General features: G+C 37.9%; 2 protein-coding genes across 6 annotated transcripts in view; both read right to left on the reverse strand.

Annotated features, from left to right (window-relative positions):
* Window positions 1-278: 278 nt before the first annotated feature.
* On the reverse strand, window positions 279-3115 carry LOC117324503 (tRNA (adenine(58)-N(1))-methyltransferase catalytic subunit TRMT61A-like). The gene is made up of 3 exons (XM_033880396.1): window positions 2713-3115; window positions 1444-1710; window positions 279-718 (listed from the first exon to the last, which is right to left on the reverse strand). Exons 1-3 carry the CDS (start codon window positions 3035-3037, stop codon window positions 300-302), a joined length of 1011 nt encoding a protein of 336 aa, XP_033736287.1. The 5' UTR covers window positions 3038-3115; the 3' UTR covers window positions 279-299.
* A 3166-nt stretch (window positions 3116-6281) lies between these two features.
* The window catches only part of LOC117324504, a 52167-nt gene continuing 31829 nt past the window's right edge, over window positions 6282-26619 (reverse strand). For 4 of the 5 annotated variants that reach the window (XM_033880397.1, XM_033880399.1, XM_033880400.1 and 1 more), the window contains 7 exons: window positions 24355-24486; window positions 23842-24035; window positions 23369-23442; window positions 22455-22523; window positions 20660-20908; window positions 12896-13012; window positions 6282-12590 (listed from right to left, as the gene is read on the reverse strand). In XM_033880397.1, coding sequence (XP_033736288.1) covers window positions 12396-12590; window positions 12896-13012; window positions 20660-20908; window positions 22455-22523; window positions 23369-23442; window positions 23842-24035; window positions 24355-24486 — 1030 coding nt within the window. In that variant the 3' untranslated portion in view covers window positions 6282-12395. The remainder of the gene's footprint in view (window positions 12591-12895; window positions 13013-20659; window positions 20909-22454; window positions 22524-23368; window positions 23443-23841; window positions 24036-24354; window positions 24487-26619) is intronic. The other variant, XM_033880401.1, reaches the window with a different exon arrangement.

Genomic DNA, 26619 nt, shown 5'->3' on the forward strand with positions numbered 1-26619 from the left:
TGTCTGAGAACAGCATAGCTTGACTATATCAACTGTCTTAGTAATGCATCACATTATAAGAGACTTTACATTTGTTATCATAATTTCCTGCAGCAAAACTTTAACCTCGCAAGTCTGAAAAAACAATTAAAAATTAAAATTTAAATTATCCACTACCCAAAACTACCACACTTGTGGCTTTTCAATGCTTACAGCATAATTTATAACCTGTCAATGCCAGTGTTGGTCAGATTCCATAAAAGCTGTCCTAGACGAGCTAAAGATAAGTACACAGTAGAAACAATACAATAGATATTTATTTATGATGGGAACAATGTCGCAAATGTAAGGAACCCAGTATGTCCTGGCATCTGGTTAGGTGTCACTCCAGTCTTGAAAAAGAAGCTGTCATTTTCCTTTCTTCCAATGATATCAAAACTTTGTGGCACATTTTTATTTTCACGTTGAGGTGTTGAGTGACTATTAGCTGATTTTAACTTCTTTACTGGGCTATCAGTTTGTTCAGTATCTTCCTCTTTATCTGTGTTTTGAGACAGGTCATCTTTACTGGGGCGTTCTGTTGGACCTAAGTCTGCCAAAGGTAAATTAATAGTCCTCACATCAAAGTTACGTAATAAACACTCCATGGTGGTCACCTCCTCAAACCCAAGATCTCTCAGGAAATCACTGGACTTCTGTACTTGTTCTATGCATGGTGAGAAGGAGCAAAGTCTCCCACCTACAACAATAAAGGCAAAATATATGTTAACAGATATGATAAGTTATACAATGAATTCATCCATATTTAGTTTATATATAATTATAATGTTATTCTACATACTTTTATCACCTCATAACATATTAAGGTGCCACTATCAGACAGGAATCCATGTGGTTATAACTAATAATCACTGAGACAAATGCAACTTTTGTGTTTGTACTGAACACATTTCCACATGCATTTGTGTGCTACACATACCATCTGGAGAATGGGTAGCCTGTTTATGTGGGTGAGGATACATGGGAAATTAAAACATGTCTTGTTTTTCTTCACATTTTCAACAGATTAATTGCCAACATATTATTAAAAAAAAATTTGGTCTCTGAAGAAAACTCAAAAGTCTTGAGCTTTGATTATGATGAAAGAGTAATGAGGAACTTAATAGCTACTGAGTATGTGTACCTGTTATCTCTTGATTGGTCATTTTTATGTTCCATAAATACAGAGAGGTTTACATGGCAAGACACTAGACAGATGTCTTGTAGCAGTCCATATAATACTTGTAACATCCAATAATGTACCTGGTATTTGTCCAACATATGGCCTCTCATGTTATAGGCGTAGGTTACACTTACCTTGTATGAACTACAATGTTCCCAAGACATCTTAAATCACATATATCTTGTATCTTAATGCGACACACTTTAACGAAATACATCCAGCATTATCTAAAGGATATATACCTGTGACTTTGATGGCAGTTTTAGCACTAGCCATAGCCTCCCAAGGACGGGGTAGATCGAGAAATACGGCATCTGCGACATTTTCCAGGCCAAATCCATCCTGGCACACATCTCTGTGTGTGACCGTTACATACTCCTTCAAACCGTGCTCCACAAACTCCTCTTCCGCCTTCTCCGCTCTCTGCTGGTGAAACTCAAATGTGTGGAGATGTCCCGTAGGAGCAATGGACCGGATGATGGAATGAGATAATGAACCGCTTCCAGTTCCTATAATAACAAAAGCAATACTGCAGTAACTAACAGGTAATGACAATATTTGTCAATAACATGCAGGTCTTAATATCAAAAATCCTTTTCTCATATTAAAAATTTGTCCAAGACAGATATTCTTTAATCCCTTTTGTTTTGCTTTTCAAGTGTTCTAAAGTTCTACAAGACAATTTTCTACAATTCACTGAATGTTTCACTTGAATACAGATACACAGACTTGAATGTTTGTAATAAAAATTTGGGAACAGTCACTACTAAATTCAAGGAAATATTTATTAATCTTAAAAGTTTAAATCTGTCGGCCAATTATATATAATTAGAAACCTTGAAATCAGCCATCACAATCATAAACACTTATCTCATTTCTGAAGTATACATAAATGTACTGGGTTGATGTATCAGTGATCACCATTGCCTGTTTTAGCCTGCCACACTTACAAAGCCAAATTCACTTGATCCGCCACACATGTAATCGTTACTTTACACCCCTAAAGCGAGGGTCTATACTGCAGAATAAAACATCTACATTGTAAATGAGACTAAATGGGTGTTCTAGGGTAAATAATATCTCATTTATCCATGTATGTAATGTAGGTGTTACGTCACACCCGATTTTATTGTGTTTGCACCAAAATCTTAGTGACACCAAACGGTGTTGGAAAATTCCACATTTTCATATGTAGTAGTGCGCTCTGGTCCTACACCAGACATGGTGTCAGGGCCAGAGGAAACTCGGGCTAATGCAATGGGAACAGCAGATTTCTCAAATGCCCCAATTCTATGGATTGCATAACAAACTCTAATTGGTATATTCCTCCACATTGATCTCCTCCTCCTCCTAGAATGGGACAATAAGTCGCCTTTATTTAGGGACAACACTGTGATGAATCGTTATACATTTATACATCGTGTTACATGTACTCTATGTCTATATTATATGCATGCATCACAATGCATTGTAGTTTGAATATATGTATGATATTGCATTCATATCTATACCCGATTCCACGACGACTGATCCTGGTTTCAGATCGAGCTGCATGGTGACGACACTGATGTCTGTGGAGTAGAGGATCTGTGTTCTGTGTGGGAGATTCTGAGTCCATAGCTCTGGAGTCGGCTGGAGTACGTACAGGTATCCCTTGGGACACTGTACCTTACTTCCGTAGTCCTTTCCTATAACATCGGCGTGTCTCATAGCTCCGTACTTAGTCTGGAACGTTTGGCCCCTCTTCATGGTCACAGCATGCATGTTTTCATAGCCGAGATAAAGAATAATTGTATCTCCTTCCTCTATTTTCTTTTTATATCTTGCAAAACTCATGATTAAAGTCTCTCCGTTAAAAATGAAACTAGCCTACCACACGTGTGAAATATTGGAGAGTTACCCTAAGGGAGGTAATTTGATTTGGTAGATTCACTTTTGTTTCATTCTGTCAGCCGATGAAGGCTGAAAATGCACAACACTCATTTCTAGAGAAGCTTAGACCCAAAAATATTTCTCCCTACTTTTCAAATCTATTTTACTTAAGTGGGAATTCATTTCCATCTTAATAAAGACAAATAAACATATTTTAATCGTTTTATTATTAATCGTTATTGAGTATACACGGAGGAAAAATAGTTTCACTAAAAAGTGCAAAAGAATATAAAAGACTAGGCTAATTATAACAGCTTGACAAGTACATGATGAATTGTTGTATCTCATATTGAAGTGGACAGTTATTACTATAGCACTCATGTACTGGACACCTCAACATGTACAAATCATGGCAGTGTATTCTAATCAATTTATATAGTAACATGTTACTGTTGTACATAAAGGACCAAATGATAATTACTTTCCACTGATCAACATATCTACATGTACTGTTTGTAAAATTTCTTCACTCGATGATAAAATATTGTCGAACTGCTACTTTACGTGTTTGTACATTAACTGTAAAATTCTACAATTAATTGAGAGTATAATTATATTTCTATCGGGTTTGTCAGATTGCCTTGTGTTCTGAGAATAGCATACTATTAATATTTTATATGATATAACTACCCATGCAGCAGGCACAATGACGTTGATTAAACGTTGAATTCATATTTGATTTTGAAAGTCGAGACAACGTACCATAATTCAACGTCAGGATTTCAACGCTGACACAACATATTTCTCAATGACAGAAGATAAGACAAAACTTTTTTTGTCAAATTCATACTTTATTAAAAACTTTAAATGTCATATTTCAACAAATCATCGACGTTGAGAAAACGCCGTTGCTTCAACGTTTATCGACGTCACGACCAAAAATCAACGACATATCAACGTTGAGTACCTGCTGGGTATAGTAAGCTTGACAGATAAAGCTGGAGTTTTGATTATTATGATACACTTTATGAAACTAAGATTTACCTGCTTTCATGTCTTTTATGATATAATTTTTCACACTGGATATTTTTTTTCTTCTTAGCACTAGATCTAGTAAGTTAAAAATTACTGCCCTCGCAAATTAAGCAGCTTCCATTTCAATATTTTCTATATTTTGACACATGTACGTATATTTTGACACATGTACGTATATTTTGACACATGTACGTATATTTTGGCATGTTTCCCTACATTACCTTCAAATATTTCGGAATCGGTCCAATTGTAAGCCATTTTCTTTATCAGGGTATTTAGATTATCAGAAATAGAATTATATCTAAGACCAAACCTTGCGGTACTCCAGCTTCAATATTTTGAGATTCCGAAAAACGACAATTCACACAACCTTTTGGGTTTCTGTCCGATAAATAGTTTCACCAAAAGATCATACTTTTGCTGAACTAATCTTGTCAATTTATCAATGTGACCCGTATATGCCGAAATGAATCAAAAGCTTTATATATATCTCACAAAACATAACAATAATATCCTTTCCTAAATACCCCCTCCCCGTTACCGTTTGTAATGCTGATTTACATTGAATGTTCATAGAACTATATATTCAATACTAGCATACTTTAGTGAGAATTGTAAGTCGGCATCCACATTCATTTCAATATCCTGTTCAGCTATATATTCATATGTTCAAGTTTGTTATGGAATTTTCGAACTGTCACATTTAAATCATCTGTTGTCGACTGATTCAAAATGTAATGATCTTTCAAAAAAAAAAAAAAAAAAAAAAAAATGTGGTTGTGCATGCAGATAACGCATCTACTGATGAACCGATTATAACTGTCTATAAACACTATTAAATTTCCCGTGAATAGACTTTGGTAAACCATAACCAGTGTCTGATTTGAACGTAAAGTTTCAGTGCGTCTACCTGGTGTTCGCGAAGACGGTCTGATGAAGGTGAAACTACAGTCACTGAAACTTCACGGTCAAATCATACACTGGCCGTGATATGGCATGGGTCCTGTGGAAGGTACTTTTTACAATACACATACCCCTGTCATAATGAAAAATAACATTTTCTATACAAGCTAGACCAGAGACTACCCCGAGTTTCCTCTGGCCTTTTGAGTTAGAGTGACGGTTTCGTTTAAATGTTTTTTGTTATGAAATGATTACAAAAAGGTTAACCTTTTTGGTTATCTTCACAACAGTTTACCTGGTAGATATTTTGGGAGAGCATGGTGAGAACATATACTTCATGACTAAATTTTAATGTATAATCGATTTTGGCTAAACGTATAAAAATTCAGTATTCATTTTCCATAGCTTTCATTTGTATGGAATTTTATCTTTGACATTTCTGTGTAATCCTTTTCTTTAGGTTTTCACCGAGTCATCTTTTTGTTCAGATTCAGATTCTTTATTTGCTTAAGTTTTTTTTAACTCATCACAATTACATAAGACATAATATAATATTTACACACACGAACACTTTAACTTTTCATACAACAGTAAATCTAATTGAAATCATATCTAATCCCTTGGATTATTGTTGATACAATAAGTACATAATTATTATTCGCACACTTGTTCAAACCTACCTTACAACAACTTTACAATTTCGCGCATGCTCAACTGAAATCATAAATATAGATATTGACCGGTAATCCACAGGTAATCCACGGGTAATCCATGGGCGTGGTTTAGTATTGGTATGCAATACGTTGATTGGGTAATCTGTGTGTTGTCATGTTGTACATCATCAGTGATTGAATTAGCAATGAAATTTAGAAGTATCCTTTATAAATTTCAAAACACCATTTTGAGTAGGCAACATGATGCAATGGTATCATGTGGAAAAAGGCAAACTTTGGCAATAAAAGCAAATGAAGTTCAATCGTGTTAAATATTAGGACCATCATATAATCGTCCTTACCAATTTCGGCACCATACTTGTTCTTAACTGGTCAGGTTGCGTTTGTATCGAAATGTCACGGAATATATTCTAATGGTACTTATATATATATATATATGCTTGTGTCGATATCAGCCTTTACAATCTACGTATGTATATATGAAGAGAACAAATACTAAAGTGGAGTATTAATCATTCAATTCTTCAAGTGACTGAAGTGTTCAATATGACACGGCTGTATGGCTTATACAGAAATCATTAACAACAGAAAATGAATTCAATTGGATTCTTAGTTTTTATTAATTCATTTCATCACAGAGGAAACTGTCAAAAGACAACGTACATGTATCATATACATACTCTTATCATTGTTGTTTGACGTAATACTAATATATAACAAACAATAAGACAAATCAACATGTGTTTGTCCATCACACTGGACAACACCATCAGGCAATGGACACGCCCACCAAATAGCATGCCCTGCAGTGGTCACGCCCACCAAATAGCATGCTTTGCAGTGGAAACGCCCATCAAAGAACATACCCTGTAGTGGACATGCCCTCAAAGAACATGTTCTGTATTGGACAAACCAATCACAGAATATACACAGTATTGGACATGTGCATCATATAACGATACTCAGCTTATATTTCTGAAGGGAAATTTACAAGAAAAGGCCAAATTGAACGTAGAGGAATACGTCAAGCTCTATATCTGCTGTTTTTGTATTTGATGTTGAATATATGAAATATGCATAATACAGGTGGTATCCAAAAGAGGATGGAATAATATTTATGATGAAAATAGATATTGCTCTGTTTTTACTTGTCACACCTAGGTGGCCAGGGTTTTTGTGTAAGTAAAAATCATTGTGAGAAGTTTTAAAATAATCCATTACAGAACTTTACCACTTCATCAGTAAACTGGGACACCAGATGTCTGTCTGTCTGTCTGTCTACCAGCACCGCAAGATCAAAGGCCCATAACTCATATCAAACAGTTACTGAGGACAAACTATGTCAGTAATAACATTACCAAATCCACATACAAAATTCCAGCTCATTATCTGTAGGAATGATGTATAAACTCAGTCAACCACCTCTAGCCCAATCAACATACCCGGTACCTTAATTTACAGGAATTCCTTAACTTAAATCTAACCAAAGGAAAGCATTACAGAACTTAAGGAAAGTTCCATAGCTTAGATTTTTATCCTTTAATCCAATAATGGTTTCCTGTGGAAGTTTTAAATTCAGGAGTTTCATTAAGTTAAGGTATGTAAATGAAACCAGGGCCCGGTAGGATAGACAATAAGACGTGTGGATAGATGGACGGTGAGGAAACAGAAGACCTCACACAAATTCATAAATTGCATTTCCAACATGTCATACCATTCAAGCATACAAAGTACATGTAAATATATGATGAATGCATATCAAACTAATGTAAGCTTCATAATCATCATGAAATAAATGAACTAAAAAATTTCATTCTGATCAACTGATTAATTGACATTGAAGCAAATTCCCTACCCGATATAATGCAGAAAAGATGACTTTCTGGCCAAATTGAGCACTTGCGTTTTCAGGGGTATCTGTTTAATGCTGTGAAGTGGATGAATGGTGGTATGACGCAGACATTATACAAACACATAACATAATATTGGCTGATGAATAATTCACAATAAGCACCAAAAGCATAAATAATTTAACAAAATGTACAATGTGGAAAATTGTTTGAAATACAATTGACAAATGTTGCCCAAGTTAATGATGATGTCTTTTTCTGTAAAGACATACATGTAAATTTCTTTGTTGGGTTTATCATCCCATGAACTACCAGGGTCAATTTGAGGTCAAGTATCCTTGAAGTAGCTGGTGACTACCTTACTGAACAACATACCGAAGGCATGTTGTATCCATCCAGAGCAATTAGGGAAGAGGTCTTGCCCACGGACAAAACCATTACAGCATTGACTAGCCCATTCCTCAGCTTCCCAGAGAAACACAAACCAACACGGGTAGGGAACCACACACCTCAGGTGACGACACACCTCAGGTCGTCACCTGAGGTAATGTGGCCGCAGTGTTTGGAACCACACACCTCAGGTCTTCACCTGTGTAATGTGGCCGCAGTGTTTGGAACCACACACCTCAGGTCGTCACCTGTGTAATGTGGCCGCAGTGTTTGGAACCACACACTTCAGGTCGTCACCTGAGGTAATGTGGCCGCAGTGTTTGGAACCACACACCTCAGGTCGTCACCTGTGTAATGTGGCCGCAGTGTTTGGAACCACACACCTCAGGTCTTCACCTGTGTAATGTGGCCGCAGTGTTTGGAACCACACACCTCAGGTCGTCACCTGTGTAATGTGGCCGCAGTGTTTGGAACCACACACCTCAGGTCTTCACCTGTGTAATGTGGCCGCAGTGTTTGGAACTACTCACCTCAGGTTGTCACCGGAGGTAATGTGGCTGCCGCTCTAACCAACTGGGTTATTGCAGCTCCTTACAGCCGTAAAGTAACACTGTTGAACACAAAACAGTGTTTATGTAAAAGAACTGGCGATTACTTTTCCCAATAAAAATCTGAACTATGATGTGGTTATACCCTGAGTATTCTAAGTAAGGCGATAAACAGCAGTCAAAGTGTAAGGCTGGGAATTATAGATTTAGATCAAGAATAACTAGATTTTTTTTTATATTTTCAAAAACAGTGAAATTGAAAAAATAAATACAAGCTCAGACCTAAATAACAGAATCTTACTGAGGTCTGATACTGGTAACATATCAGAATTCCAAATTATCATATAAAGACATATGAATATCAATTAATATTCAAATTTGTGAAAATTGGCATTTTGAATAAATTACAATACAGATTAACAAGATACTAAATTTGTAGGTATGCTTTGAAAATATAGATCATAACAGTAATTAGTGTAAAACATTGAAGTATTTTAAAGTACAACCAGATAAATCAAGCTTTCACATCATCAATGACTTATAGAAAAATACTTGATAAAAATCTACAGCAGTTCTACATATTGCACATTCTGTTTGACTGTACATAGTAAGTATTTAAATGTCATACATATATAAAGCATAGATAGTGTGTGTTATAAAGCAAAGTGCTGTTTACAATATAATCATTATATAGTTCCTCTTCTGCAATCACTTTCGGCCAGCGAGACACATGCGAATGAAAACAACTAATTATGGACAATCACTCAAATGCACCAATGAGAAACTTAATATGTAACATTTTTTCAGTGAGAGCAGAAGATGGTCCAGGCTAATAAGAAGTGGATAAAATAAATTCTTTGCCTCCAACACTTATTGCTTGTCACTAATTCAACATGTTGTACATGTATGCCCCTAGAGATATAAGTATGCTATCATGATAGTACCCAGTAGACAGATATATGTCCAGTAACCACTGACCAGCAGTGGTCAGATATATCCGGACCCTTATATAACACTATACAGCACTGCTGTTTGATATGCGGTTTTACTAGCACACCTGAAAATAGGTACATGTCCCTAATTTTGTACGTGGTTCCCCAATGCCCTTGATCCTATTCTGCAATGACCTTATGGTCAATTTTTCTGATGACCTTGAGCAAAATTAATCATCCAGTAAACAGGTTATATTTACACTATATATGTCTGTACATTTCAAAATAAAAATTCTGTAACAACCAAAATCATTCATCATTTTTACCCAGCATATACAGATGGAATTAATTGTTTATATAATATTTTGACAATGGAAGTAACATCTAATGGAAGTGTCACACAAAATGGAATGTTACAAATGTAGCCATTTATTAACTGTCATTATATATAATTACTATAAATTCAGATTTTATTTTGTTTTGAACCTTCACAAAATAGAATTCAATGATACAGAACTCAGTATTTGGAAATTTCAGCCATTGTTTGTGACAGCACAAGATGTATTCAGATGGAGGCTGGGATAACACTGTCACAGACACAGCTTGTCATGTCAGACAGAGGCTGGAATAAAACTGCCACAGACTCAGTCTGTTATGTCAGACAGAGGCTTGGATAACGCTGTCATAGACATAGCCTGTCATGTCAGATAGAGGCTGGGATAACACTACCACAGACACAGCCTGTCATGTCAGATGGAGGCTGGGAGAACGCTGTCACAGACATAGCCTGTCATGTCAGATGGAGGCTGGGATAACAATGTCACAGATACAGCCTGCCATGTCAGATGGAGGCTGGGATAACAATGTCACAGACACAGCCTGCCATGTCAGATGGAGGCTGGGATATCACTACCACAGACACAGCCTGTCATGTCAGATAGAGGCTTGGATAACACTACCACAGACACAGCCTGTCATGTCAGACAGAGGCTGGAATAAAACTGCCACAGACACAGTCTGTCATGTCAGACAGAGGCTTGGATAACACTACCACAGACACAGCCTGTCATGTCAGACAGAGGCTTGGATAACACTGTCACAGACACAGCCTGTCATGTCAGATGGAGGCTTGGATAACACTGTCACAGACACAGCCTGTCATGTCAGATGGAGGCTTGGACAACACTGTCACAGACATAGCCTGTCATGTCAGATGGAGGCTGGGACAACACTGTCACAGACATAGCCTGTCATGTCAGATGGAGGCTTGGACAACACTGTCACAGACATAGCCTGTCATGTCAGATGGAGGCTGGGACAACACTGTCACAGACACAGCCTGTTATGTCAGATGGAGGCTTGGATAACACTACCACAGACACAGTCTGTCATGTCAGATGGAGGCTTGGATAACACTGTCACTGACACAGCCTGTTATGTCAGATGGAGGCTTGGAAAACGCTGTCACAGACACAGCCTGTTATGTCAGATGGAGGCTGGGATAACACTGTCACAGACATAGCCTGTTATGTCAGATGGAGGCTTGGATAACGCTGTCACAGACACAGCCTGTTATGTCAGATGGAGGCTGGGATAACACTGTCACAGACACAGCCTGTCAGACAGAGGCTTGGAAAACGCTGTCACAGACACAGTCTGTCATGTCAGATGGAGGCTTGGATAACACTGTCACTGACACAGCCTGTCATGTCAGATGGAGGCTTGGACAACACTGTCACAGACATAGCCTGTCATGTCAGATGGAGGCTGGGACAACACTGTCACAGACACAGCCTGTCATGTCAGATGGAGGCTTGGATAACACTACCACAGACACAGCCTGTCATGTCAGACAGAGGCTTGGATAACACTGTCACAGACACAGCCTGTCATGTCAGATGGAGGCTTGGATAACACTGTCACAGACACAGCCTGTCATGTCAGATGGAGGCTTGGACAACACTCCCACAGACACAGCCTGTCATGTCAGACAGAGGCTGGGATAACACTGCTACAGACACAGTCTGTTATGTCAGATGGAGGCTTGGATAACAATGTCACAGACACAGTCTGTCATGTCAGACAGAGGCTGGGATAACACTACCACAGACATAGCCTGTCATGTCAGACAGAGGCTGGGATAACAATGTCACAGACACAGCCTGTCATGTCAGACAGAGGCTGGGATAACACTACCACAGACATAGCCTGTCATGTCAGACAGAGGCTTGGATAACACTCCCACAGACACAGCCTGCCATGTCAGACAGAGGCTTGGATAACACTCCCACAGACACAGCCTGCCATGTCAGACAGAGGCTTGGATAACACTGTCACAGACACAGCCTGCCATGTCAGACAGAGGCTTGGATAACAATGTCACAGACATAGCCTGTCATGTCAGACAGAGGCTTGGATAACACTGTCACAGACACAGTCTGTCATGTCAGACAGAGACTTGAATAACACTCCCACAGACACAGCCTGTCATGTCAGACAGAGGCTTGGATAACACTCCCACAGACACAGCCTGCCATGTCCTTTGTTGTAAGATAACACTACAGAGACTGGAACCACTGCCTTTGTGTAGGACTTGACAAGATTAAATCGTTCATTGACTGAACATACCCCAGTTTCACAATATTTATAAGCTTAAAACTTTCCTTGATTTCTGTAATTTCTGAACATTTTGAATTAAGGTTGCCTTAAAATTAGAAATATTGATGAAACTGGAGGCAGGTTGACTGAACAGAGTTAATTCTGATACCCTGGTCTCATCCTTATTTATACATCATGAACAACTTGTATCAGTATACACTGTTATGCTGACACAGAGGAATGTGAAAATGGATTTTATCACAGTGTTAGGGCACTGTGTTTATTTGCACTTGAACACATACATTATATATATGTTTATAGTACAAGAGATTTGACACAACAAATCTGTACAAGAATCTCACCCGGTATTTTCTAACAATTGTGTAACCCCTTCAACTGCCCCCGAAACTTTCCCGCGGACAGAGCCACATATGTGTGATACAGGTCCTGGTTGTGCTACTGGAGCTTTTTCCTGAACACAAACACCGGTACTGGAACATGTTAGCGCCTGCACTGGACTGTCGGACTTCTAGGTAACGGTCAACACCATTTTCAACCCCACACATTGCAAACATTACTACATTCGTCTGAAAAAAAAGTATAATATATAAATATACTAGACAAGTTGGATTTCTTCATATTGTTTGAATTCTTCCTTTATCAATTATTTTGAAATAATATAATTTTTCAGATAAATGACACAAGTGGAATTCTGTTAAATTTTTCCCTTTATATTCAAAATATACACATAAGCATATGGCTGTTTATTATGTATCACGGATATCTTGTACAAAGAATATTCTATAAATGTCACTGTATCAAGGACATCTTGATTTATTTGGGCCCATAAAAATTAGCTGGTTTTAGGGTATATGACAAAGGGGACATGTACCTTTAACACGTCTGGACCTGGCTCCCACTGTGTATCTGTTTGACTAGTCTGGGATGAGGATAAGGCATCAAAGTTCTTCATGTAGCATGCAGACAGATTCCCGACACCAGGTGGACCCTATTTAACAAAGTCAATACAACAGATTATAATAAATAACAATTCTTCATCTACTAAATGTAAAGAAAAGCATGCATATATTAAATGCATTATAGTTTACTTACAATAATTGACTCTCTTAATGAAGCGACCCAAAAAGTAGCACCTCCGTATTGGAAGAATGCTCAGAAGCACCTTAGTGTTGGAGAAAACAACAGTGGCACCTCAGTGTTGGAGGAAACAACAGTAGCACCTCAGTGTTGGAGGAAACAACAGTAGCACCTCAGTGTTGGAGGAAACAACAGTGGCACCTCAGTGTTGGAGGAAACAACAGTGGCACCTCAGTGTTGGAGGAAACAACAGTAGCAGCTTAGTGTTGGAGGAAACAACAGTAGCAGCTTAGTGTTGGAGGAAACAACAGTAACACCTCAGTGTTGGAGGAAACAACAGTAGCACCTCAGTGTTGGAGGAAAACAACAGTAGCACTTCAGTGTTGGAAGGAAACAACAGTAGCATCTAACTGTTGGAGGAAACAACAGTAGCACCTTAGTGTTGGAGGAAACAACAGTAGCACCTCAGTGTTGGAGGAAACAACAGTAGCACTTCAGTGTTGGAAGAAACAACAGTAGCATCTAACTGTTGGAGGAAACAACAGTAGCACTTCAGTGTTGGAGGAAACAACAGTAGCACCTCAGTGTTGGAGGAAACAACAGTAGCACCTTAGTGTTGGAGGAAACAACAGTAGCACCTTAGTGTTGGAGGAAACAACAGTAGCACCTTAGTGTTGGAGGAAACAACAGTAGCACTTCAGTGTTAGAAGAAACAACAGTAGCATCTTAGTGTTGGAGGAAACAACAGTAGCATCTTAGTGTTGGAGGAAACAACAGTAGCACCTTAGTGTTGGAGGAAACAACAGTAGCACCTTAGTGTTGGAGGAAACAACAGTAACACCTTAGTGTTGGAGGAAACAACAGTAGCACCTTAGTATTTGAGGAAACAACAGTAGAACCTTACTTTTGGAGAAAAACAACAGTAGCACTTCAGTGTTGGAGGAAACAACAGTAGCACCTCAGTGTTGGAGGAAACAACAGTAGCATCTAACTGTTGAAGGAAACAACAGTAGCACCTCAGTGTTGGAGGAAACAACAGTAGCACCTCAGTGTTGGAGGAAACAACAGTAGTACCTTAGTGTTGGAAGAAACAACAGTAGTACCTTAGTGTTGGAAGAAACAACAGTAGCACTTCAATGTTGGAGGAAACAACAGTAGCATCTAACTGTTGGAGGAAACAACAGTAGCACTTCAGTGTTGGAGGAAACAACAGTAACACTTCAGTGTTGGAGGAAACAACAGTAGCACCTCAGTGTTGGAGGAAACAACAGTAGCACTTCAGTGTTGGAAGAAACAACAGTAGCATCTCAGTGTTGGAGGAAACAACAGTAGCACCTTAGTGTTGGAGGAAACAACAGTAGTACCTAAGTGTTGGAAGAAACAACAGTAGCACTTCAATGTTGGAGGAAACAACAGTAGCATCTAACTGTTGGAGGAAACAACAGTAGCACTTCAGTGTTGGAGGAAACAACAGTAACACTTCAGTGTTGGAGGAAACAACAGTAGAATCTTAGTGTTGGAGGAAACAACAGTAGCACCTCAGTGTTGGAGGAAACAACAGTAGCACTTCATTGTTGGAGGAAAAACAGTAGCACCTCAGTGTTGGAGGAAAAAACAGTAGCACTTCAGTGATGGAGGAAACAACAGTAACACTCCAGTGTTGGAGAAAACAACAGTAGAACCTCAGTGTTTGAAGAAACAACAGTAGCACTTTAGTGTTGGAAGAAACAACAGTAACACTCCAGTGCTGCAGGAAACAACAGTAGAATCTTAGTGTTGGAGGAAATAACAGTAGAACCTCAGTGTTGGAAGAAACAACAGTAGCATCTAACTGTTGGAGGAAACAACAGTAGCACCTTAGTGTTGGAGGAAACAACAGTAGCATCTAACTGTTGGAGGAAACAACAGTAGCGCCTTACTGTTGGAGGAAACAACAGTAGCATCTCAGTGTTGGAGGAAACAACAGTAGCACTTCAGTGTTGGAAGAAACAACAGTAGAACCTTACTGTTGGAGGAAACAACAGTAGCAGCTTAGTGTTGGAGGAAACAACAGTAGCATCTAACTGTTGGAGGAAAACAACAGTAGCACCTCAGTGTTGGAGGAAACAACAGTAGCACCTCAGTGTTGGAAGAACAACAGTAGCACCTCAGTGTTGGAGGAAACAACAGTAGCCCACTGTGTGAGGAACAAGTAGACATGGAGGAAACACAAAGTCTTCATGTGAGACAACAGTCGCACCAGTGTTGGAACACATATTAACGAAGGAAACAACAGTGATTATGTTGAAGAAAAACAATAGCACTCTAGTGTTGAGAAACAACAGTAGCATTAATGTTGAAGGAACCTACACTATGTGGAGACCGTCTCTAACTTGGAAGGAACACAAAAGTAGCATCTCCATGTGAGGAAACAACAGTAGCACCTGATGTTGGAGGAGGAAACAACAGTAGCACTTCAGTGTTGGAGGAAACAACAGTGGCACCTCAGTGTTTAGGAAAACAACAGTAGCAGCTTAGTGTTTAGGAAAACAACAGTAGCAGCTTAGTGTTTAGGAAAACAACAGTAGCACCTTAGTGTTGGAGGAAACAACAGTAACACCTTAGTGTTGGAGGAAACAACAGTAGCACCTCAGTGTTGGAGGAAACAACAGTGGCAGCTTAGTGTTGGAGGAAACAACAGTAGCACCTCAGTGTTGGAGGCAACAGTAGCACTTCAGTGTTTGAGTAAACAACAGTAGCAGCTTAGTGTTGGAGGAAACAACACTAGCATCTAACTGTTGGAGGAAACAACAGTAGCACCTTACTGTTGGAGGAAACAACAGTAGCATCTAACTGTTGGAGGAAACAACAGTAGCACTTCAGTGTTGGAGGAAACAACAGTAACACTTCAGTGTTGGAGGAAACAACAGTAGAATCTTAGTGTTGGAGGAAACAACAGTAGCACCTCAGTGTTGGAGGAAACAACAGTAGCACTTCATTGTTGGAGGAAAAACAGTAGCACCTCAGTGTTGGAGGAAAAAACAGTAGCACTTCAGTGTTGGAGGAAACAACAGTAACACTCCAGTGTTGGAGAAAACAACAGTAGAACCTCAGTGTTGGAAGAAACAACAGTAGCACTTCAGTGTTGGAAGAAACAACAGTAACACTCCAGTGCTGCAGGAAACAACAGTAGAATCTTAGTGTTGGAGGAAATAACAGTAGTACCTCAGTGTTGGAGGAAATAACAGTAGCATCTCAGTGTTGGAGGAAACAACAGTAGCATCTAACTGTTGGAGGAAACAACAGTAGCGCCTTACTGTTGGAGGAAACAACAGTAGCATCTCAGTGTTGGAGGAAACAACAGTAGCACTTCAGTGTTGGAAGAAACAACAGTAGAACCTTACTGTTGGAGGAAACAACAGTAGCAGCTTAGTGTTGGAGGAAACAACAGTAGCATCTAACTGTTGGAGGAAACAACAGTAGCACCTCAGTGTTGGAGGAAACAACAGTAGCACCTCAGTGTTGGAAGAAACAACAGTAGCACCTCAGTGTTGGAGGAAACAACAGGAGCAGCTTAGTGTTGGAGGAAACAACACAAGCATCTAACTGTTGGAGGAAACAACAGTAGCACCTTACTGTTGGAAGAAACAACAGTAGCATCTAACTGTTGGAGGAAACAACAGTAGCACTTCAGTGTTGGAGGAAACAACAGTAACACTTCAGTGTTGGAGGAAACAACAGTAGAATCTTAGTGTTGGAGGAAACAACAGTAGCACCTCAGTGTTGGAGGAAACAACAGTAGCACTTCATTGTTGGAGGAAAAACAGTAGCACCTCAGTGTTGGAGGAAAAAACAGTAGCACTTCAGTGTTGGAGGAAACAACAGTAACACTCCAGTGTTGGAGAAAACAACAGTAGAACCTCAGTGTTGGAAGAAACAACAGTAGCACTTCAGTGTTGGAAGAAACAACAGTAACACTCCAGTGCTGCAGGAAACAACAGTAGAATCTTAGTGTTGGAGGAAATAACAGTAGTACCTCAGTGTTGGAGGAAATAACAGTAGCATCTCAGTGTTGGAGGAAACAACAGTAGCATCTAACTGTTGGAGGAAACAACAGTAGCACCTTAGTGTTGGAGGAAACAACAGTAGCATCTAACTGTTGGAGGAAACAACAGTAGCGCCTTACTGTTGGAGGAAACAACAGTAGCATCTCAGTGTTGGAGGAAACAACAGTAGCACTTCAGTGTTGGAAGAAACAACAGTAGAACCTTACTGTTGGAGGAAACAACAGTAGCAGCTTAGTGTTGGAGGAAACAACAGTAGCATCTAACTGTTGGAGGAAACAACAGTAGCACCTCAGTGTTGGAGGAAACAACAGTAGCACCTCAGTGTTGGAAGAAACAACAGTAGCACCTCAGTGTTGGAGGAAACAACAGTAGCAGCTTAGTGTTGGAGGAAACAACAGTAGCATCTAACTGATGGAGGAAACAACAGTAGCACTTCAGTGTTGGAGGAAACAACAGTAGCACCTTAGTGTTGGAGGAAACAACAGTAGCATCTAACTGATGGAGGAAACAACAGTAGCACCTTAGTGTTGGAGGAAATAACAGGAGCATCTAACTGTTGGAGGAAACAACAGTAGCACTTCAGTGTTGGAGGAAACAACAGTAGCACCTTACTGTTGGAGGAAACATCAGTAGCATCTTAGTGTTGGAGGAAACAACAGTAGCACTTCAGTGTTGGAGGAAACAACAGTAGCACCTCAGTGTTGGAGGAAACAACAGTGTTGGAGGAAACAACAGTAGCATCTAACTGTTGGAGGAAACAACAGTAGCACCTTACTGTTGAAGGAAACAACAATAGCACCTTAGTGTTGGAGGAAACAACAGTAGCATCTAACTGTTGAAGGAAACAACAATAGCACCTTAGTGTTGGAGGAAACAACAGTAGCATCTAACTGTTGGAGGAAACAACAGTAGCATCTAACTGTTGGAGGAAACAACAGTAGCATCTCAGTGTTGGAGGAAACAACAGTAGCACCTGAGTGTTGGAGGAAACAAAAGTAGCACCTTACTGTTGGAGGAAACAACAGTAGCACTTCAGTGTTTGAGTAAACAACAGTAGCAGCTTAGTGTTGGAGGAAACAACAGTAGCACCTCAGTGTTGGAGGCAACAGTAGCACCTTACTGTTGGAGGAAACAACAGTAGCACTTCAGTGTTGGAAGAAACAACAGTAGCACTTCAGTGTTTGAGTAAACAACAGTAGCAGCTTAGTGTTTGAGGAAACAACAGTAGCACCTCAGTGTTGGAGGCAACAGTAGCACTTCAGTGTTTGAGTAAACAACAGTAGCAGCTTAGTGTTGGAGGAAACAACACTAGCATCTAACTGTTGGAGGAAACAACAGTAGCACCTTACTGTTGGAGGAAACAACAGTAGCATCTAACTGTTGGAAGAAACAACAGTAGCACCTTACTGTTGGAGGAAACAACAGTAGCATCTCAGTGTTGGAGGAAACAACAGTAGCACCTCAGTGTTGGAAGAAACAACAGAAGCATCTCAGTGTTGGAGGAAACAACAGTAGCATCTCAGTGTTGGAGGAAACAGTAGCATCTCAGTGTTGGAGGAAACAACAGTAGCACCTCAGTGTTGGAAGAAACAACAGAAGCACCTCAGTGTTGGCATCTTCGCTAGCCAAGGCTTCTGATACGTTACACTACACGAACCCTTGGCAGATATAGTCGTGTTCAAACCGTCGTGCCCTGGAATCCCAGGGCACCCAATCAAATCCCGTTTTACATCCAGGCTTGGTTTCACAGTAAACAAAAATTGCGGCGCCCAGTGCAGAGCTACATCGTCGACTATGTCATGACATTTTACCTAAAAACAGAGACGTACAATCATGCGAAACATTCGCAGTGATTGATCAATTAATAGAAGTCATTGATCACATATCTCATCAAAATTACACAAGCCTCCATGTGCGTTTGTAAACATCACCGCTGAAGTAAATAGGTAACGTTTGTTTGATTGGTCGAAAATTTCATGTGTAAAGGGTGGTAATTTCGAATCTCCGCTAGAGGGCCAGAACTGACGCCTATATCTGCCAAGGGTTCGTGGAGTGTAACGTAATCAGAAGCCTTGGCTAGCGAAGATGCAGTGTTGGAGGAAACAACAGTAGCACCTCAGTGTTGGAGGAAACAACAGTAGCATTTCAGTGTTGGAGGAAACAACAGTAGCACCTTAGTGTTGGAGGAAACAACAGTAGCACCTCAGTGTTGGAGTAAACAACAGTAGCATCTAATTGTTGGAGGAAACAACAGTAGCATCTAACTGTTAGAAGAAACAACAGTAGCATCTAACTGTTGGAAGAAACAACAGTAGCATCTAACTGTTGGAAGAAACAAAAGTAGCATCTTAGTGTTGGAAGAAACAACAGTAGCATCTTAGTGTTGGAGAAAACAACAGTAGCACTTCAGTGTTGGAGGAAACAACAGTAGCATCTTACTGTTGGAGGAAGCTTTGGTTACTTGGACAGGCAAATGAGACACAGTAGATAGCAAACAAAACCAGAAACAAACAATTTCAATCATGACCATATCAGTGTGACATATGTACGCTGTCTATTGAAGGATCTTTACATCATTGTAAATTATCTTTTCATAATCTGTTTTTTTTTTCACAATTGTTTCATTCAAAATTCAAATTCAAGCAACAAAGGTCTACAAAAAACAGTTCATTTACAAAGTATACAGTTACATGTACAAAGTATACAGTTACATTTACAAAGTATACAGTTACATGTACAAAGTATACAGTTACATTTACAAAGTATACAGTTACATGTACAAAGTATACAGTTACATTTACAAAGTATACAGTTACATGTACAAAGTATACAGTTACATTTACAAAGTATACAGTTACATGTACAAAGTATACAGTTACATGTACAAAGTATACAGTTACATTTACAAAGTATACAGTTACATGTACAAAGTATACAGTTACATTTACAAAGTATACAGTTACATTTACAAAGTATACAGTTACATGTACAAAGTATACAGTTACATTTACAAAGTATACAGTTACATGTACAAAGTATACAGTTACATGTACAAAGTATACAGTTACATTTACAAAGTATACAGTTACATTTACAAAGTATACAGTTGCATTTACAAAGTATACAGTTACATGTACAAAGAGCCACAGGATTGACTTATAAATAGAACTTTACCATAGGCCAGAAATGATGGGTAAGCTGTATAAATCAACATGCTGGTCAAATGGAAACATTTAGGCATAAATGAAACAGAGTTCTAAAAACATGCAAAAGAAAGTTTGTAAGAGATATTCTGTCTCTTTGAAATTGTAAGATGCTCTTTTCATAGTGAAAATCTAGGAAAATTCCATTAGGGAAATCAGTAAGGTTGACTACTCTTATTCAAGGTGGTCTTGTAGTACAGATAAAAACAGAAAATTTGTAATATATTTTAAATACATAACTATGGTCTCTTAAACAGGTTTTATCTGAACTTTCACACTCAACATAATAATAATTCATCACTTATTTACCTGTGGACCGGGCATTTTTGAAATAATGTTGAGTTTGTCTTCAAAATCACTCTGTATAATTGTCAAATAAGAGGTGAAGTTAGATTGGAATTCTAATAGATCATGTTGAGTGGCGTTGATCTGCAGGGATGCGTTTCCATAAACATTGTCTATATTTTTCTGGTTGTGTTGAAGCAAGGCTTTTGTTTCCTGTAAATTCTGTTCTAAAGTGAGTAGCTTTGTGGACGTTTCTGTCTTCAGATCTGACACCTAGAAACAAAAATATCATTTCACTCAAGTATCTGTCTCCAACTATGTTAGGTTAGTACTTCCTATTACTTGTTAGAGTGGATCTTTTATATATTGAAGGAAACCCATATTGCCAGAAGAGTAAAATTTGTGAATGAAAGTTTTGACAACGTCACACCAATTCCTAAATCTGTTGTACATATCAACATCCAGCAGCTCTAGAAAGTAAATTTGTCCAAAAAAAGAGGGGAATTAAATAAAATAAATTGGTGAGGAAGAAAAAAATCTTCTCAACAGCTGTCATCTCTCTTTTCACTTTGTTATTAGTTGAGCAAACAAAGTCAACAACAAACATTTAGCTATGATTTAAAACAAAAATTTAACTTTTATCTCAAATAAAATGCTTTATCTATCACAAGATTCTTGGATAAGTGTTTTTATAGGGGATCTTACAACGTGTGGTGGCTATGCCATGTGGATTTTTTAAAATGAGTTCAATAATTTAATATGCCACAAACCTTTTCTTTTTTCGAAACATGAGCAGGAAGAAAGCTCTACGAATGTATTTGCTTAAATAAAGTTTCAGTTCATAGTGCTTAAAAGATACTACCACAGTAAAAATATCAGATATGGTGTAACAGTACTGTTTACTGTGGAAAATATCAAACCTATCGTGGAAAATATCAAACCTATCGTGGAAAATATCAAACCTATCGTGGAAAATATCAAACCTATCGTGGAAAATATCAAACTTATCGTGGAAAATATCAAACCTATCGTGGAAAATATCAAACCTATCGTGGAAAAATATCAAACCTATCGTGGAAAATATCAAACCTATCGTGGAAAATATCAAACTTATCGTGGAAAATATCAAACCTATCGTGGAAAATATCAAACCTATCGTGGAAAATATCAAACTTATCGTGGAAAATATCAAACCTATCGTGGAAAAAATCAAACTTATCATGGAAAATATCAAACTTATCGTGGAAAATATCATACCTATCGTGGAAAAAATATGAAACCTATCGTTTGAGAAAACCTTTTAATGTATACTGTCAAAATAAAACAGCTAATGGAAGAAATGACATAAAGTTACAAATCTACAAGACTACATGCATAATAAACTGAACCGTTTGACTATCATTACACATCCAATAGCGTATTGAGGTTGGGGAATGAGCGAGAGGTTTATAATGAAGTAAGATATTCCATGCTCTTCCCTATATAGGCATTGCTACATTCCATGCAGTATACACACAAAATTACTAGAATATATCAAAACACAAAAAGTTCACCCTCATGTTATTTTCAACCATTCAGACTTTGAAAAAGATGTCATAAGAATTCAACAAAAAAGCAATTTCAATTTTCATCAATATTCAATATATCCATATGTAACAGAATTAAAGGAAAGTTCCCCTAACTTGGATTTTTTCCTTAAATCCAAGAATGATTTTCTATGGAAATTTTAAGGAATTTTCTTCAGTTAGTTAACCTTGGTGAGAGAGTGAAAATTACTGTGAGGCAAAATAGTACATGTTTACAGTAATTAGATACTTACTTGCTGACCAAGCTCCTCCAGATACTCAAAGGAGGTATTACCAGACATGACATTCTCTAGAAACTGTAGCTGTAATAATAAAACACTTCTTATAAAACCCAACATATCTAATTAACCCATTCGGAATTGTCTCTCTCGCCTAAAGAGACTCGATATTCTATACTTGATACTTGTTATCTAAGCACTATGTTCAGTACCATGTGTAATACTTAAAAGCTGTTATCGCAATACTATATTTTCATTTTCTATCTCAGTCAGTGATTCCAAACTGACAATTTATGTATGGAATAATATTTTATTTTCTGAAACATACCAAACTCCAAACTTTACATTATTCCCTATTTTCAGTTACAATTCTCCCTTTAAGTAAGTACATATACACGAGATGGTCAATATTATAACTGTGCTACTTACCTTCTGATTGAGATCAGAGTAGTTATTATGGAGGCTATTTGTTACTTACCTTCTGATTGAGATCAGAGTATGTAATTATTATGGAGGCTATTTGTTACTTACCTTCTGATTGAGATCAGAGTATGTAATTATTATGGAGGCTATTTGTTACTTACCTTCTGATTGAGATCAGAGTATGTAATTATTATGGAGGCTATTTGTTACTTACCTTCTGATTGAGATCAGAGTAGTTATTATGGAGGCTATTTGTTACTTACCTTCTGATTGAGATCAGAGTATGTAATTATTATGGAGGCTATTTGTTACTTACCTTCTGATTGAGATCAGAGTATGTAATTATTATGGAGGCTATTTGTTACTTACCTTCTGATTGAGATCAGAGTAATTATTATGGAGGCTATTTGTTACTTACCTTCTGATTGAGATCAGAGTAGTTATTATGGAGGCTATTTGTTACTTACCTTCTGATTGAGATCAGATATTATAACTGTGCTACTTACCTTCTGATTGAGATCTGAGTAGTTATTATGGAGGCTATTTAATTCCTTTTGTAGACTTTGTATCGTATGTGGAGCTGTAAAACACAAAAGAATAACATTTCTCCTAAATCTGATCAGATTACGTCAAGCTGCCTATAGAATGTTATAGACAATTATTGTGTTCGACAATTAACCTCTTCTTTAATTGAATTACATGTCAATAAATGTGAACAATGGAATTTATAGTGAATTAAGTCATTGAACACAAAATATTTTTTAGGATGGTAGATATATAGTCTAATTTAATGACAAATCTAACAAACCATGAAATAAGGTAAAAACGATATGAAGATCACTTAAAATGATTACATGTATATGGTAAAATAACTTTCCGATCAGGACATGATAAGATATCTTATGATTGTAATTTCCAATGAAGTAATTATAGAACATAATATGTATACTATCAGATGAACACAATAAAGTTAGTCTACCTGCTACGAAGGCGATTACAATGTAGAGGCTGATGGCGAGAGAGAGACAGGAGATGAGGATAAGGAAAATGACAATGATCTTCATCATCCTCATCCTTTCTTGTAAAGCCTTGTCTGGCTGGGCGGCCTTGACTTTATTGTAGATATTGGGAGAGGAACTGATCATGGTGTCATAGAGAGGGTTATACCGCTTCCTGTGGTAACAAATAAATACAATCAGTCATATTCAAGGGAGACAACCATCACTGTGTTATACAAAGGGTTGTAACACTATATATACCATCAGTCATACTCAAGGGAGACAATCATCACTGATCACTGTGTTATACGAAGGTAATAGATATACCATCAGTCATAATCAAGGGAGACAACCATCACTGAGAATTATATAATTTATTTCTTAGTAACAACACAAAGTACCCACTGTTTTTGGTGTACTGTTAAGATCTTGCCCATATGTAGAGAATAATACTATAACAGAATCAGATCAGAAAAATAGTTAAGTCAACTTGCCTCTGGTCTGAATTGCGTACAATAGCTGCCGTGTCCCCCGACTCTGACGGTGTTTCTGCAGTAATGGTAGTGCCTGCTGAAGACTGGTACTCTGAACAGGATTCTGGTGAGGTCTGTCTTCCTCCTTCAGCCCTAAGGTTAGACCAATGTCATGTTAACCAAAGGGTTAAACCAATGTCATGTTAACCAAAGGGTTAAACCAATGTCATGTTAACCAAAGGGTTAAACCAATGTCATGTTAACCAAAGGGTTAAACCAATGTCATGTTAACCAAAGGGTTAAACCAATGTCACGTTAACCAAAGGGTTAAACCAATGTCACGTTAACCAAAGAGTTAAACCAATGTCATGTTAACCAAAGAGTTAAACCAATGTCATGTTATCCAAAGGGTTAAACCAGTGTCATGTTAACCAAAGGGTTAAACCAATGTCATGTTAACCAAAGGGTTAAACCAATGATGTGTTAACCAAATGGTTAAGCCAATATCATGTTAACCAAAGGGTTAAACCAATGTCACGTTAACCAAAGGGTTAAACCAATGTCATGTTAACTAAAGGGTTAAACCAGTGTGATGTCAACCAAAGGGTTAAACCAATGTCATGTTAACTAAAGGGTTAAACCAATATCATGTTAACCAAAGGGTTAAACCAATGTCACGTTAACCAAAGGGTTAAACCAATGTCATGTTAACTAAAGGGTTAAACCAATGTCACGTTAACCAAAGGGTTAAACCAATGTCATGTCAACCAAATGGTTAAGCCAATATCATGTTAACCAAAGGGTTAAACCAATGTCACGTTAACCAAAGGGTTAAACCAATGTCATGTTAACCAAGGGTTAAACCAATGTCATGTTATCCAAAGGGTTAAACCAATGTCATGTTATCCAAATGGTTAAACCAATGTCATGTTATCCAAAGGGTTAAACCAATGTCATGTTATCCAAATGGTTAAACCAATATCATGTTAACCAAAGGGTTAAACCAATGTCATGTTATCCAAAGGGTTAAACCAATGTCATGTTAACCAAAGGGTTAAACCAATGTCATGTTAACCAAAGGCTTAAACCAATGTCTTGTTAACCAAAGGGTTAAACTAATGTCATGTTGACCAAAGGGTTAAACCAATGTCATGTTAACCAAAGGGTTAAACCAATATAGTGTTAACCAAAGGGTTAAACCAATGTCATGTTAACCAAAGGGTTAAACCAATGATGTGTTAACCAAATGGTTAAGCCAATATCATGTTAACCAAAGGGTTAAACCAATGTCACGTTAACCAAAGGGTTAAACCAATGTCATGTTAACCAAGGGTTAAACCAATGTCATGTTATCCAAAGGGTTAAACCAATGTCATGTTATCCAAAGGGTTAAACCAATATCATGTTAACCAAAGGGTTAAACCAATGTCATGTTAACCAAAGGGTTAAACCAATGTCATGTTAACCAAGGGTTAAACCAATGTCATGTTATCCAAAGGGTTAAACCAATGTCATGTTATCCAAAGGGTTAAACCAATGTCATGTTAACCAAAGGGTTAAACCAATGTCATGTTAACCAAAGGCTTAAACCAATGTCTTGTTAACCAAAGGGTTAAACTAATGTCATGTTGACCAAAGGGTTAAACCAATGTCATGTTAACCAAAGGGTTAAACCAATATAGTGTTAACCAAAGGGTTAAACCAATGTCATGTTAACCAAAGGGTTAAACCAATGATGTGTTAACCAAAGGGTTAAACCAATGTCATATTAACCAAAAGGTTAAACCAATGTCATGTAAACCAAAGGATTAAACCAATGTCGTGTTAACCAAAGGGTTAAACCAATGTCATATTAACCAAAGGGTTAAACCAATGTCATGTTAACCAAGGGTTAAACCAATGTCATGTTAACCAAAGGGTTAAACCAATGTCATGTTAACCAAAGGGTTAAACCAATGTCATGTTAACCAAAGAGTTAAACCAATGTCACGTTAACCAAAGGGTTAAACCAATGTCACGTTAACCAAAGGGTTAAACCAATGTCATGTTAACTAAAGGGTTAAACCAATGTCACGTTAACCAAAGGGTTAAACCAATGTCATGTTAACCAAGGGTTAAACCAATGTCATGTTAACCAAAGGGTTAAACCAATGTCATGTTAACCAAAGGGTTAAACCAATGTCACGTTAACCAAAGGGTTAAACCAATGTTATGTTAACCAAAAGGTTAAACCAATGTCATGTTAACTAAAGGGTTAAACCAATGTCACATTAACCAAAGGGTTAA

This window comes from Pecten maximus, chromosome 3, assembly GCF_902652985.1.
Source record: "Pecten maximus chromosome 3, xPecMax1.1, whole genome shotgun sequence".
NCBI lineage: Eukaryota > Metazoa > Mollusca > Bivalvia > Pectinida > Pectinidae > Pecten > Pecten maximus.

Bases quoted from the DNA above. Each gene is read 5' to 3' on its own strand.
- LOC117324503 (XM_033880396.1), bottom strand. From the start codon at position 3,037: ATGAGTTTTGCAAGATATAAAAAGAAAATAGAGGAAGGAGATACAATT. The intron at 1,711-2,712 runs GTATAGATATGA...TTGTTATTATAG, and splicing joins ATCAGTCGTCGTGGAATCGG to GAACTGGAAGCGGTTCATTA. The intron at 719-1,443 runs GTATATATCCTT...TTATTGTTGTAG, and splicing joins AACTGCCATCAAAGTCACAG to GTGGGAGACTTTGCTCCTTC.